Source organism: Ahaetulla prasina, chromosome 5 (genome assembly GCF_028640845.1).
Source record: "Ahaetulla prasina isolate Xishuangbanna chromosome 5, ASM2864084v1, whole genome shotgun sequence".
Lineage (NCBI taxonomy): Eukaryota > Metazoa > Chordata > Lepidosauria > Squamata > Colubridae > Ahaetulla > Ahaetulla prasina.
Window position 1 is genome coordinate 59080598 of NC_080543.1, and position 16357 is coordinate 59096954.

The following is a 16357-nucleotide window of genomic DNA, read 5'->3' on the forward strand; positions in this document are numbered from 1 at the left end:
TTAGCTTGGCTATTGAGAGAGACTGGCCAAGCCAGGGGGAGGAATCAAAAGGGAAATTAATTTGGAATCCCTACATGAGCACAAGACGGCAAAGTCGTAAACGCTGTTGAACCTTATCTACTCTTTGCACCTTGGTGCAAACTGTCAATCTGAAAAGATTTCTATGTATTAGGCTTGAACAATAAAACAGCTAATTGAATTCTTCACCTGTAGATCTGGTTATTTGCATCTGACATTAATCTTCTCAGACACATCAACTTTTCTCCTAGAGAGCAACAACTGGATGGCAACTGATACCCAAGTGAGAGCAGCAGCAAACAAAGGAATAATGGATGCTGTGCTACAGTGACAAGATAGAATAGAGAATGAAGTATACAATTTGAGAGCAATAGTACTTCAGCTAGTGCAACAGATGCAAAATCTGGTACAGCCAGAAACTCCGGTTGCTCTGGCTCCACAGTGTGTTGCTGAGTGGCGGAACTTTCAACTGACTCTCAAGGGTATTCTTCATCTTGAATCTGTTAAAGAGTGTCAGCACCTCCGAATCATCAAAAAAGAATGACTCAATTATGGATAATTATCCAAACTTCATGGACAACTTCAGAGGTCATTTTGGAGATCCAATAAGAGTGACAGCTACCGTCCAGATCCACCAGCTTAAACAGAGTAACAGAAAGGTCAGGTTGTATGTAGCTGAATTCAAATTAAATCTACAGATCTGGAGTAGAACTAAGTAGTCCTAACTGCTCAGTATAGACAAAGGATAAACGCTAATATCACCACGAAGCTGATAAGACAAGGCATTCCCTAGAATTTAGACCAAGTTACCAGCTTTTTGTGATCATTAATGCATGCCTCGGAGAAATTGGATGCCTAGAAGAAATTCAGAGAACTGAGCTCAAAATCTCACTATTCAGCCTTCTCCCCACTCATGCTGGCAGGGACTGAGTTGGGCGAGGAGGAACCCACGCAAGTAAAGGTGGCAAAGAGAACAGCAGATGAAGAAAGGCAGAGGTGTGGAGACCTAGCACTCTGCTTTTATTTCAGAGAACCTGGACATATGGTAAGATTCTGCCCAACCAAAGGCCCTCGAAAAGAAGAAAGATCATCCAGCCTGGGTATGGGAGAACACTGAACTGAGTGCAGAGTCCAGGCCTGCGAAATAACAACATGTGAGTATTAATCACTAAACAACTTGATTCCATCTGAATCAAGGTATGTTGCTGAAAATTTCTGTTACTCTGACTGTTACTGTTTTTTTTTTTTTTTTATTCAAAAAGTTTTTATTAGTCAAAAAAAAAGGTTTATACAAATACATATCAGGTATGGTAAATTTTCATTTTTCTTATCTAAAATAAGAATTTTACTCAAATTTTTTAACACATACAACAGCCATATGGCAAGCAGGTAACACGAAGTAGCTAAGTTTACAAATTTTAAATACGTAATAAAGAAGGGTCAAGAATAAACAGAATATCGTACAAAAGAGAATAAGGAAAACCAACACAATCCCAAATATCTTTATCACTTCCTAGTTTTGGATCTCAGAACTCTGGGTTCAGCCTGACCCAACTCCAGGGCCGCAACAGCGGCAGCCGCTTCCGCCCCATGATCTATAACCTCCCTTCTTCAATTCCTGGGTCATCTGATTCCAGGAGGGCTTTGTGTTCCTCCACATAGGCCGTAGCCTCCATAATTGTACTGATTTTTTCGTAATGCCCTCCCGGAAAATCATCAATCCCTCTGGCATCAGCCATCTGAAGCCCACTCCTTCTGGTACAATTTGCTTGACAAAAATAATATTTCTTTCTTTTTCACGTACCTGTCTGGGAATCTGCCTCAGAATGGCTATCTCCCTGCCCCTGTAAATCAGTGCCCCACTCCTATGTTTTCTAAAATTTCATCTCGTCTCTCTTCTCACAAATTTGACATGAACCTCTCTGGGAACTGCATGCGTGCATATTGCGAATTAACTCTATAAACTCGATCCACATCCCAATTCATGAAATCAACACCTCTCCCAAGAAATTCTCCCAACAATTTAGTCACAACATCTCTCAAGTCTTCTTGGTCCACTTCTTCCAAATTTTGAAACCTAAGGAAATAAGACATTTTATCCATCTGTGGTCAAGCACAGCATTGCCTGTCGTCTCCTCTCTTTTCTGCACTGCCGCATCTCACCCTCAAACCTTCCACTTTCTGCTTGTTTTCTGCTGAAACTTGTTGAGTATCCTTTAAATCCTTTTGGATAGTCACAATTTCTGCTCTTATTTCATCCAATTTCTTGTCCATATTAGATAACTTTTCCAAAATTCTCTCCATCTCTCCAGCAGTTGGTCTCTGACCTTTTGCCATTAAGGAAAAAAAAAAATACAAAATCCTCAGGCAGGCACAGTATCCTTGTAATTTCCTCCGGATCCACCAGGGGGCACTCACAGGAGCAACGAGTCCAGAGTACAGTTAGTCAACCAGGAAGCCGAAGGGAAGTGATGTCATCAAAATTCTCATAGTGAAGGCGGAGCTGGGCGCCACCACTGTTCCCCAGAAGGGGGGGCCTCAAACCTTCCCTCCTAAATTTCTCCATCACCTCTTCTCTCCAGAGCTCCACAAAACCGGTAATCTTCTTATTTTAAGTTCTCCTCTCTCCAGAATAACTCGTGCTCCTTCCAACCGCAGGGGAGAAAAAACCCCCCCGCACTCCGGAGCACTCCACTCACGTTTACCGATATTCCCTTCCCTTCTCCTCCTCAATTCTTCTCCGTTCCTGTTCACCACCAGGCTGCTGCAGTTATAAATCCAATGCCCGGTGTCACGGGCACAGCGGCAAGCGGCGACCAAAATAATGGCCGCGGCCTGTGGCCTCCAAACCCCGCCAAGCCTAGGACGCGCCAGCATCGGTCCCCACAGTCCTGTATGTCGGCTGGGAGACCCCTGGCGAGCCGTCCGTGCGGCAGGTGTCCTTTTCGGAACACCTGGCCCCTGAGGGCCTCGGCGGCGGCCGGATTCGGGCGCTGGAGGCAGGGGGAGCCTTCCAGACGTCCGTTGCCGCTGGACACCGGAAGTCGTCTCTCACTGTTACTGTTACCTCATGGGCGAGAAGAAATGCAATTTTATAGATTTAGTAATAACTGAAGCTAACAATAGCAAAACATGCAGTAGAATTGTCCCTTAATGTCATGCACCACCCTCACATCCCAACTGCATTAGGATCAATGTAGCTGAAGTTTGACAATAGGGAGAAAGGCGATCAGGAGGCAGGAATACTGTCTTTTCCCACTCCAGCTTGCCAATTCCATCATGCGCAAGCAACCTGCCCTTTGCCACAGACAAAAGAAAATTCCAAGGATGAAGAGGCAAAGTTACCAACTAAGTACACAGACTTTGTTAGGTTTTTGGGGAAGAGGAGCCATCAGTCTTTTTCCCACATAGAGACAGTGATTGTGCAACTGATTTGGTCCCGGGGCTAAAATCTCTAAGAGACAACATCCCATGTCAGAAAAAGATTTCTCAATTTTGAAGCAGCATTTGGATTCTAATCTGCAAAAAAGATTTTATTAGACCTTCAAAATTGCCAGCTTTGGCGCCTACACTCTTTGTCCCATAGAAATAAAACCCAAGTTCTCCACAACCAATGAGGTTCCAATCAGCACCGTGTATTACTACAAAGCCCTTAATGCGATTACAATAAGGTATCATTACCACTCATATCGGACTTAATTGAAAAGTGTGTGCATACTAGACCTCCAAAATACATATACAGTAACCTTATCAGAGTCAAGAAGGGGCCTGAATTTTTGAGTGTTCAATAACAAGTATGACAAAATTGACTATGTGCCGTTTGGGTTAGTAAATTGTAGAGTTGTGCTTTCTAGATTTATGAACCCTTTTTTTCTGATAAAATTGACATTTTTATTGTAATTTATATGGCTGATCACCTAATCTATTCAGGAAATAAGAAACTATATGACCACATATGTGAAGTCTTAAGAAGATTGAGGGAAAAGCACCTCTTTGCTAAATTATAGTAGTATGTGTTTGACTTGCAACAGATTTCTTCAGTCACCACATTTTACATATGGAATCCAAATGGATCCCCAGAAAGTGCACAGTGTTCTCATGTCAGGCTCCCCATAATACAAATACTATAGAGTTTTGTAGACTTTGCAAACTTTTACAGAAGGTTGATTCCTAGCTTTCCTCATAAAGTTAAACCTCTAGCTTAGTTATTAAAAAAGAGTGTAATTTGCTTGGATGAATACACAGAAGACAGTATTTGAAGAGTTAAAACAGTTATTTGCATAACAGCCCTTTCTTCAACACCCTGATATATCAAAGAGATTTACTGTATTCCCCTCACAGAGTTTTCATAGATTAATAATTTGCACACATTGATTGCTATGACTCCCTTTCAAACTTTGTAGGGCAGACACCTGAGGGTTTTACTGAAGACAATGTGGAAGAAGGCTCCGTCTCAGGGGCGGTGGATTTTTTGAAAGAACAATTGGCTGCCCAGACCCTACTGAAACAGCAGCTCGAACAATCTAAACAGTCTTAAAAGAAGGCTGTGGATGCTCATCAGCAGGAAGAGCTGCAAACTGCTGAAGGTACCAAATTCCTGATTTCTACTAGACCTTCTAAGAAACTTGATGCAAAGTTCACAGAGTCCTTTAAGGTCCTCCAGCAATTAATCCTTTAGCCTTTCCTTTGCAATTACTACCATCTATGAAAGTCCATCCAGTTTTACACCATTCATTGCTAGTCAAAGGCCCTCTTAGCCCTATACACTCTCAGCACAGATTGCCTCCACCAGTGATTGTGCATGCTGAGGAAGAATATGAAGTCGAAGAAATTTTGAACTATAGTCTAGACAACAGGTGGCATGCGTAGCCATATCAGTAGGCACGCCGGCTCAGCTCCAGCACGCATGCGCATGCCAGCCAGCTGATTTTCGGGTCTTCTGGGCCCACCAGAAGTAAGGAAACAGGCTGTTTTCTGCCTCAGAGGGCCTGCAGGGGGTGGGGAAGGCCTGTTTTTCTTTCTCACCTGGCTCCAGATCCTCTCTATGCATCTAGGGAGGGCAAAAATAGCCTTCCCCAGGCCCTCTGGAGGCCCAAAACGGCCCGTTTCCCAACTTCCGGTTGGACAGGAAGTGACTTTTTTTCTGTCCCAAGCCTCCAGACTCCTAGATAGGCTCTGGAGGCTGGGGACAGCAAAAAAGTTACTTCCTGTCCAACCAGAAGTTGGGAAACGGGACATTTCGGGCCTACTGAGGGCCTCCGAGGGGGTGGGGAAGGCTTTTTTCACCCACCCCAGATGCATAGAGAGGACCTGGAGCCAGATGAGAAAGAAAAACGGGCCTAACAGGCCACTGCATGCCAGGAGCAGGGAGGAGGGGGTTTGCACGCGCATGCGCATAAAATTATGGGTGTGGGCACACGCGTGCGTGAACCTTCCCCCCACCCACCCCATCCTGGCACGCGATGGCAAAAAGGTTAGCCATCACTGGTCTAGACAGAGACAAAGGCATCATTTGATCCATTGGCAGAACTACCTAGAATCCGAACTTTCCAAGAAAATGCCAGATATTCATGACTTGACCAATGTTCACACTTATGACCGCTGCAGCATCCCCATGGTCATGTGATTTACATTTGGATGCCTGACAACTGTCTCACATTTATGACAGTTGCAGTGTCCCAGAGTCTTATGATCCCCTTTTGTGACCTTCTAACAAGCAAACTCAATGGGGAAACCAGATTCACTTACTAACTGTGTTAGTAATTTAAGAATAAAGTCATAAAATGGGGCAAAACTCACCTAGAAATTTCTCACTTAGCAACATAAATTTTGGGCTCAATTATGGTTGTAAGTTGAGGACTACCTGTACAGCCAAGGACTAAGCGGTAACAAAGAAGATTAAAAGACAAATGAATAGAGAGGCTGGTGGAAAATACCACAGCATTTGGAAAGATAATCAGATATCAGCAAGGACAGGTGCTAAAGTTCCAAGAAGCTCTGGAAAAAAAAGTTATTGTACCCTGTGCTCAGTCTTGTCTCTAAGCTACAACAAGCCAAGAAGATAATCTCTAAATGCGCAAGGTTGTTCAAGTTGGGATAAGGAACACTTGTATGAATCGGCAAGGGAGAGAGAGAAGCAGTTAAGAAACTGAAAAACTCTACATCTTTACAGTTTGTTAAGCTAAGGCTATATATATATATATATTAAAAATAAGTGTATAAGTATTATTAAATAAATTTTATTTAAATGAACACAAATAATTTTTCTAAAAAGCACTGTAATAAGTAATTATCACAACAACTTAGGGAACTATGGCTTTATAGTCTCTTATCATTTTTTTTCTATCCTTCAACACTATGAAATGCCACAAAGTAATATAAAAAAATGTATGTATGTATCATCAAAAGAATTGAGTATGTTCAAGCAGCTTTCATTAAATGGGTAAGGACATTCATCCTAATTTGGAAAACTAAGATGTGCACTTTTGCATATACCAAGCTCAGACATATTTGATTAGAATTTAATAAAGTATGCAATAAATAAAATTTGAATATACCTTTTGCTGTTCGCAGCAGGGACTGTTTCCCAGCACCCAACAACGAATTCACTCTTGGAATGCTGGGTGGAATCTCCTTATCCAGTATAGGACAGATTCGCTTGCAAATTTGTAACAAATGGTCTGGAGCCACATGTTTGTTAGATAATACCTAACATGCAAATAAAATTACAACTTAAAGTTAATATAACGTAAAATGTTTACATAATCGAAATATTTTAGATTTATTATTTATCCCTTCCTTATTGGAAAGACTTGATATCACATAATTTAGTCTTTTAAAAAAGCACCATCATTTTACTATTTACATTATTTCATCCTCTACCCAAAAGATACTTTACTTTGCCTATAATTTAATAAAATAACTTCAAATTAATTATACAGTTAGTTGCCTTCTATCAGAAATACTCAGAATACATAATAGGAACATAATACCGGAAGCCAATAGTCGCTGTTTTTCACTAACATATCTTCATAAAATCAAGACCAATCATACATCCTGATAAGGTAAAAGGTAAAGGTTCCCCTCACAGGGGGCGGTGCTCATCTCTGTTTCAAAGCAGAAGAGCCAGTGCTGTCCGAAGATGGCCAAAGGGGCATGGAATGCTGTTACCTTCCCACCAAAGGTGGTCCCTATTTTTTCTACTTGCATTTTTTATGTGCTTTCGAACTGCTAGGTTGGCACAAGCTGGGACAAGTAACGAGAGCTCACCCCGTTACACGGCACTAGGGATTCGAACTGCTGAACTGCTACCCTTTCAGCACCTCTATATTATACACCCCTATAATTTGCCCTAAATCTGAATATCCCAGAGGATACCTCTTCAAGAACAGAAAACTTTTTTTGCTATGGCAACCTATCTATTAAATCTCTTTTATGGCTTCCTTTAATAAGGAAGGTTGACGGTTTACGTCAATTGCCTGATCTTCGGACCTTTCGGCGTGAGCTGAAAACGCACCTATTTATTCAAGCGGGACTGGATTGAAATTTTATTGGGGTATTTATGGTTTAAGATTTTAAATGGTTTTAAAATTTTGGCCACATTATAATATTTCTTTTTAACCTCTTTTTAATGTTTATATATTGAATTTTTACTTGGCTGTACACCGCCCTGAGTCCTCCGGGAGAAGGGCGGTATAAAAATCGAAATAAATAAATAAATAAATAAATAAATAAATAAATAAATAAATAAATAAATAAATAAATAAATAAATAAATAAAATACTTTTCTGACCAAATCTATTTTATTTTTAGAAACTTTTTAATTTAGTAATTTTTACTTCGTATGAATATGTTTTCCTATCTGACGCTACTATCTGAGTATCACTTGCTGCAATAAAGCACCTTAAAATGTGCACCTTATTTTGCTTTTCATATTAACATGGAAGTTAAATACATTGATCTGGTTTTGGAACAATTTAATTGTAAAATACCTAGCCTCCAGAGAATCATTTCTTATAAAACAAACCAACTACTGAATTTATTATCCTGAAACTTTCATCTACTATAATAATATCAGAGAGAGATACAAGAAAATTCAGGATTAAGAAGCTACATTATTAATGTAGAACAATTATTTATTTCTGAAAATAAATGCATGTAACTAAATGAGCAATCGCAATAATGTCAGATACACATTACTAATTATAAATTACTAAACCTGGCAATTCAATTTTATGTACTGTATTTTTCATTGGAAATCCTATAACCAAAAATATTTAAATTCTAATATTTTTAAAGTTTTATCATTTTAAAAAAGTCTCATAACTTTAAGAAAGAAAAACATGGATTTCCTAAGAGAATATACTGTGTAGAATATTTAAACTGTGTATCATTTGGAGGAAAGAAATGGAGACAGAAAATGATAAGGATCTTAGGCTCCAATAAACTAAGAATCCTTTTCTTCCTGAAAGCCCTAAAATCAGGGCAGAAATATTCAGCAAGACTACTAAGCAGCATTCTTAAAACAAAGAAACTTTGAAGATAAACTTCTTCAGTACAAACAAAATACAAAATGATCCAGGTTATGAGTGAAAATAAATATATCTTCAAAAGCAGAGAATTGAAGTTAACCAGAAACAACGATCTCTGCTAAAGTAAAATTATTTAAGAAATTTCTAAACAAATCAGGAAAAAAATCTCTCTTTCTATTTTTTCATTTTGAAAGACAGGGAGGCAAAAACAAGGTTGATTTTTTTACAACTCATCCTGTGTGACACAGTCTCAGAAACCCCACCTCCTTTGTGATGACAACATTCGCAGTTTGCAGTCCCATTTATGGTTTTAGTTGTGGCAAAATAATTAATACATCACAGTAAGTAGGATGATTAATAGAGTAATGATTATCTTAATAAATGCACTTTTATAGTTCATTTCTAAACTAACTAAATCTCACCAGGTCTTCATAACGTCTGTAATGCTCCTTTCCTTCCCAATCCAATCGTTTAGGAAGCAACTAAGTTCAAGGGGGAAAAAGGGGGACATGAAAAGGATAAGTTAAAGTTACAATGGATGCTTGGACTAATGTCTTGAAAAAGAAATGTCTACAAATAAAATCAAGAACTATGAGCAAAATTTGAGTGTCACAAAAGAAAAGTAGAATTTTAAAACAAGTCAAGCAGACCTGGTATTGTTCCAGTTCTCGCACCAGCACCTGTAGGGAAAGAACGAACAACATCTTTAAAATTCAAAAAGCGCGGCTGCTGGCCAAAGCGAGGGGGACACTCTGAATTTTTACTCGGGGTACGAGTAAAATTCGGAACTCACCTCGGCTGCTTTTCTACAAGGCCCAGCGCCTAAGAAACGAGCTATGAGGAAATATAGTTCTGCGGGGGAGAGAGAGAGAGCGAGATGAATTCAGAGCTGAGCTCAGTTGGAGGAGGGCGAGAGAGGGGAGGGGTGGGAGATCCCCTTAGGTGACTGTAATTCATAATCAAGATCACGAGTAAGATGGCGGCGTCGGAGGTGCGGGGAACTGAGAGGCTGAGCTTGTCCACCTCGCACATTTTCCCGTCCCCTTTCGCGACAGCGCTCACTTTTTGTTTTACCTGATTCAATCAGCGACACAGAAAGACCGCCAGCGGCCAAGGCAGAATTGGAGGCCTTCGACAACTCGGCCATTTCCGTAGCGGCCGCTGTTGCCAGATCGAGATTACGATTCAGTGCTCTGTCTGGCGCGGCGGCCCAGGCCTGGCTCGACATAAACCTGCTAGCGCTCCCCTCCCCCCTCCGTACTTATGTCTATGTATATCTAAGGAGGGACAGCGATCCGGCGGGCACGCGCGCGCTTTGCTGTGCGCGCCACCCTAGCCGCTGCGTCTCAGATTCATGTCTTCCAGTCCCGCTGCAGCCATTATTGCCGAGAAACCGCACACGACTGTGACGTCAGCTGGCCAAGGAGAGGCGGGGAAGACTGATGGCAGGAGGGAGATGAGAAAAGTAGTCCATCTTCTGCAACAAATAAAAACGTTGCCTTAGAAAAATACAATCCTACCCGGGATTGATTGGTTTTTCATTGCTTACAGGATAAAGTGGGACGATCCACTTTGCATTAGGGGACAAACTGAAAATTGTGGCGTGTGGCCTAAACGCGGAAGGAGATGAGATTAATTGCACCACGGTGAACCACTTCAAAGGGAGAGAGAGCAAAATGAGTCGTAAAATGTATTGGCGGTGAAATTTATTGTAGCTTGGGGAAGGAGAGAGTAGTGTTAAGACGCATTTAAACGTTTTTAAATACGTATCGAAAACATTTGGAGACAACTTTGCTACGTGGCGCTTTATTTCCAAAGATGCAGGAAATGCTTTGACGGAATATTAACGGTCAACTGATCGCTGTCAAAAGTGTGACGCTCATTTCTAATAAACTGGTTTGTACCAAAATTATTTGCATCGCATATATAATATAATAATATATATAATACAATATAATCCCAAGAAAACCTGCTATACATTACAGCCTAGAGTCCACGCGAAAATGTGAGAGCTTGTTTAGAGATTTTTTTTTCAAAATACAAATTATATACCGAGTGCAACTTGTTACTGTTACAATAACCCCTTTACGATTGATTATAAGAAATGGCCATTTAATGGTCACTTTAAACTGTCTAGTATAAAGATTTTTTTCCAGCTGAAAATAGTGCTCGAAAATTATTTGAAACTAATCAGTCTGGTTCAAAACACTTAGAAATCTAAATTCTGCAGAGATTACCAAATTTCCAAAAGAAAAAGAATCAGAGCAATAATTGAACAAGATTTTGCTACTGCTAATTATAGCATAACGTCTATTTAGCTAGAGCTACCGTAGATAAGCAAAATCTACCCACATCAGATCAACAGTTTTAGACCATATTTTTCCCCAGAGCTCATAACTCCCTAATCCCGCCACCCACAATACTTTTAACTGTTCTAGATGATATAAAAAATAGTAAAATACATTTTTAACAGACGCAAAAATATTTTCACTAAGATGTGTCTGACTCTTCACGCCCACATGGACCCTAGCACACTGGCTCCCCCACCACCTGCCCCCTTGTGTCATCTCATCATTTTCCATTCCCCTCTCCTTTTGCCTTCAATCTCTCCCAACCTCAGGGTCTTTTCCAATGAGTCCTCTCTTATTTAATGGCCAAAGTATATATATTTTTAAATCAAGTTTATTATTTTTGTATAGCTTATACATATCATTATGTGAATAGTGTGATATCTGAGTATCATAAAATTCAATACAAATAAACATATTATTACATTCCATTTTCCTTACTCCATATTATTAATACATTGCTTTATCACCCTTCCATTCTAAACTTTAACATTTCCCCCCCTTTCACATTATTATATTCAAAGACATGATAATCTGTTTTATTATTCATATTCCCATTATTTAAGTCTTCCTCTCTTTATATATTAAAGTTCCTTTCTTTCTTCCATTAATATCTCAGTAGTGACTTTTAATATCTATTACAATCATTTAAAGCATTCAACATATTCCTATTCTATCTTTTTTCTAATTTTCTAATTCAAACTCTAGTTTTCTTGTTGCATATAATTCTATTATTACGCATAGCTGTATCTTCTCATTTCCAATTAATAGTAAATTCTCATTTATAATTTTTCTAGTTATATATACATTTATAGTAAAATGTTTATCCTAATATTTATATTACATACCAACTAATTATCCAGATGATATCATTCTAATATTAATACCATTATTAAAATATGATCATAGCTTTTTCTCCCCTTAACCATTATCTGTTGTCCACATCCAATCCTTTAATCCTACCTTTGTTTTACTTCTCCATATTTTTCTCTTAAGTCTTTTATTCCATCTACCTCAAAGTTTATAGTCTGAATCCATAATTTAATTTTTTCTCCTTGCCGTGCCCTTTCCCACTATTTAATCTGAAAGCTTTCTGTTCAAAATCCTATATCCCCCCACCCCAAGCCTCTTCCTGTTCCTCCCATTTCTTTTTTTAAATCTTTTAAAGTGTTTCCCCCATTTTAAATGATGGTTAAATGATCTGGATTTAGGAGATTTAATTACCGAGCCATTGTCATGGTCAGATCATTTTCTCCTTCGTCTAGACTTTTGGACCGCCGCTCAACACCGCAGGGAGACGGGACCAACACGCTGGTTCCGTCCCAGGCGCCTGATGGACCCAGAGAGGTTCCTGATGGAGCTTGGGCCACTTCCTGAGGATCTGGCTGAGGAGCTAGTTGCGGCCTGGGAACGGGCCGCGACTGGCGCTTTAGACCGTATCGCGCCTTTGCGGCCTCTGACCCGGCGCAGATCTCAACCAGCTCCTTGGTTTTCCGAGGGGCTGAGGGAGATGAAACGCCGGAGAAGATGCCTAGAGAGTGCCTGGAGATCCAGCCGTTCCGAGGCTGACCGGACACTAGTTAGGTCCTATAGTAGGACTTACCTAGTGGCACTGAGGGAAGCGAAGCGTTCTTACGTTTCCTCCCTCATTGCGTTGGCAGATAACCGCCCGGCGGCCCTGTTTCGGGTGACCCACTCCCTCCTTCATCAGGAGGTGTGGGATGACCCCTTACAGGGCCGTGCCGAGGAGTTTAGTGGTTATCTATACGATAAAATCGTTCAGCTTCGGGACGGATTGGATAAACATTGGGTAGATCCAGGTGAGAGGCTGGAGACATGTCTTGTTGAGACTATTTGGGATGGATTTGATCCTGTGACTCCCGACGACATGGACAGGTTGTTGGGGCGGTTGAATGCCACCACATGTTTATTGGATCTGTGCCCCTCCTGGTTGGTGCTGGCCACACAGGAGGAGACACGAGGCTGGCTCCAGGGGATTATCAATGTTTCTTTGATGGAGGGGGTTTTCCCCGCCGCCTTGAAAGAGGCAGTGGTGATGCCCCTCCTCAAGAAGCCCTCCCTGGACCCAGCTGTTTTAGGAAATTATCGTCCTGTCTCCAACCTTTGCTTTGTGGCAAAGTTTGTTGAGAGTGTAGTGGCATGTCAATTACCCCAATACCTGGATGAATCTGTCTATCTAGACCTGTTCCAGTCTGGCTTCCGACCCGGGTACAGTACGGAGATGGCTTTGGTCGCGTTGGTTGATGGTCTCTGGAGGGCCAGGGACAGGGGTTGCTCCTCTGCCCTGGTCCTATTAGATCTCTCAGCGGCTTTTAATACCATCGACCATGGTATCCTGCTGCATCGGTTAGGGAGTTTGGGAGTGGGAGGCACCATTTATCGGTGGTTCTCCTCCTATCTCTCTGACCGGTCACAGACGGTGTTGGCAGGAGGGCAGAGATCGACCGCGAGGCCCCTCACATGTGGGGTGCCGCAGGGGTCGATTCTCTCGCCTCTCCTGTTCAACATCTATATGAAGCCACTGGGTGAGATTATCAATGGCTTTGGGGTGAGGTACCAACTGTACGCTGACGATACGCAGCTGTACTTTTCCACCCCAGGCCATCCCAACGAAGCCATCGAAGTGCTGTCCTGGTGTCTGGAAGCTGTACGGGTCTGGATGGGGAGAAACAGGCTCAAACTCAATCCCTCCAAGACGGAGTGGCTGTGGATGCCGGCACCCCGGTACAGTCAGCTGCAGCTGCGGCTGACTGTTGGGGGCGAATCATTGGCCCCAGTGGAAAGGGTGCACAACTTGGGCATCCTCCTGGATGGGCGGTTGTCTTTCGAAGATCATCCGACGACCGTCGCCAGGAGGGCTTTTTACCAGGTTCGCCTGGTTCGCCAGCTGCGCCCCTTCCTTGACCAGGATGCCTTATGCACGGTCACTCATGCTCTGGTTACCTCTTGCTTGGACTACTGCAATGCTCTCTACATGGGGCTCCCCTTGAAGAGTACCCGGAGGCTCCAGTTGGTTCAGAATGCAGCTGCGCGGGTGATAGTGAGAGCCACACGTTGCTCCCATGTAACACCACTCCTGTGCAGTCTGCACTGGCTACCTGTGGTCTTTCGGGTGCACTTCAAGGTTTTGGTGACTACCTTTAAAGCGCTCCATGGCTTAGGGCCAGGGTACTTACGGGACCGCCTGCTGTTACCGAATGCCTCCCACCGACCTGTACGCTCGCACAGAAAGGGACTCCTTAGGGTGCCGTCCACCAAGCAATGTCGGCTGGCGGCCCCCAGGGGGAGGGCCTTCTCTGTGGGGGCTCCCACCCTTTGGAACGAACTTCCCCCTGGACTTCGGCAACTGCCGGACCTTCGGACATTCCGCCGTGAGCTGAAGACCTATTTGTTTGTTCGCGCAGGACTGGCATAGGATTTTAATTAGTTTTAATGTTTTAATATTTTATAATTTATGGGGTTTTATTCTAAATGTTTTAATTTGGCCATTTGTGTAATAAGTTTTTTAATTATGGTTTTATGTGTATATTGCTGTTGTTTTTACTATGGCTGTAAACCGCCTTGAGTCCTTCGGGAGAAGGGCGGTATAAAAATTTAATAAATAAATAAATAAATTTTAGTTCCTCAATCCTTATTAATTTTAAAAGTATCTCCTCCTTGTTATCTTCTTTTTGCTGGTTTCTCAATTCTAATTCCCCTTCTCTTCCAATTGTTAATTTCATTCTTTCCTTGTCCTGGTCTTTCCTCCTTGTCTCTTGTATAGAATTTTCTCATCTTCTATCTATACAATCAAATATTTCCACCATATCCTTCTGTAGTTCCAGTATAAGGTCCTTAATGCTTTGAATCATTGACTCCATTCTGTTTAAATCTCAGCAATCATCAGTTCCAAAACCAAGCCTCCAAGTTTTAATGTCTCATCCATGTTCAAACAAATTAGTTAGTTACTTCAGGCATCCTCCACCTCTCAAGTCTTTTTATATATCCAATAATATTCAGGGGTCTTATTAAATAAAATCTTATTTAATATTCCAGTCTCCAGTGGTTAAAGGGTAAATATGTATAGTTCAATAGTTATTTTCATTTATTTCAATGTTTACTCCTAAGTTGCAAAAATTCACTTTCATTAGCTTCACTCTGCTACCTCTCTGTTTTTATTTTGACAAGTTCAATTTATTTATCTTGTTTGTTTTCACAATAATTGCACACCACTGTAACAAATGGTTCTAAAATGTATTCCCCTTTTTTGGGGGTCTGGCTTCAGCAATAAATCTTTTCTCACCCAGACGACACATCATTCACCGTTTCTCTCCTTCTGCACAAACTTATGATTTCTGGCTCTTCCCCAGCTTCATGGCAGCCACTTTGACTGCTGCTGCTCCTAGTCTTCAAATGAGGGGCTGAAGCTTCAGTATCAGTCATTCCAAAGAATAGTCAGAGTTGATTTTCTGTAGGATTGACCGATTTGATCTCCTTGCAGTCCAAGGGACTCTCACATTTTCTTCAACACAATTCAAAAGCATCAATTGTCCAGTGCTCAGCCTCCCTTACACAGTCATACATTATTACTGAGAATTATAGCTTTGACTATATGGACCTTTGTAGCAAGGTGATGCCTCTGCTTTTTAATATGCTATCTTGATTTGCTGTAGCTTTCCTCCCATGGAGCAAGCATCTTTTAATTTCATGGCTGCAATCACCATCTGCAATGATCTTGGAGAACAGACAGTAAAATCTGGCACTGCTTCCATTCTTCTCTTTCCATTTGCAAGGAGGTGACAGGACTAGATGATCTTAATTTTTTTTTTAATGTTGTTTCAAGCCAATTCTGCTTTTTCACCCTCAAGAGGCTCTTCAGTTCCTCTTCAACTTCTGCCATTACAGTGTTATCTTCTGGATAGCTGAGGTTGTTGATATTTCTCGGGGCAATCTTAATTCCAGTTTTGATTCATCCAGCCCGACATTTTGCATGATGTACCGTGTTTCCCCCAAAATAAGACCCTGTCTTATATTTTTTGAACCCTGAAATAAGTATGTGGCCTTATTTTGGGGGGTGTCTTATCCCCCCTGTACCAGTATGAGGCAGGGGGGCAAGCAGCCCCTCGTGGCAGCTTCCCAAAGAGTTGCAGCAGGCCATCCCACCATTCACAAAACAGCTGATTCGTGGTAGTGCTCAGGCCACCGCCTCCAGCAAATGTGGCCACTTTTGTGGCAGCAAAAGAAGCCGGATGCCAAGCAACGCACCCCACACGCCTCGCACTCTTCTTACCTAACGATGAAAGTCACAGCAGAAAATTCCATCCACGGAACACCTGCCTCAGGGGTGCTGCTCTAGCCAGCACCTCCAGCAAGCGCAACCACTTTTGCCATCGATTGCGGCCACAAAAGCAGCAGGAGGCCAAGCGGTGTGCCCCACGTGCCTTGTGCTAGCCTTTCAAA

The 16357-nt window shown here is 41.8% G+C and overlaps 1 protein-coding gene across 2 annotated transcripts in view; it reads right to left on the reverse strand.

Moving 5' to 3' along the window:
• The window catches only part of BRWD1 (bromodomain and WD repeat domain containing 1), an 84663-nt gene extending 74716 nt beyond the window's left edge, over positions 1–9947 (reverse strand). For both annotated transcript variants that reach the window (XM_058184953.1, XM_058184952.1), the window contains exons 1-5: positions 9624–9947; positions 9343–9401; positions 9200–9229; positions 8972–9031; positions 6576–6726 (exon numbers count right to left, since the gene is read on the reverse strand). In XM_058184953.1, the coding sequence (XP_058040936.1) occupies positions 6576–6726; positions 8972–9031; positions 9200–9229; positions 9343–9401; positions 9624–9777 (454 nt within the window). In that variant the 5' untranslated portion in view covers positions 9778–9947. The remainder of the gene's footprint in view (positions 1–6575; positions 6727–8971; positions 9032–9199; positions 9230–9342; positions 9402–9623) is intronic.
• Positions 9948–16357: the final 6410 nt, after the last annotated feature.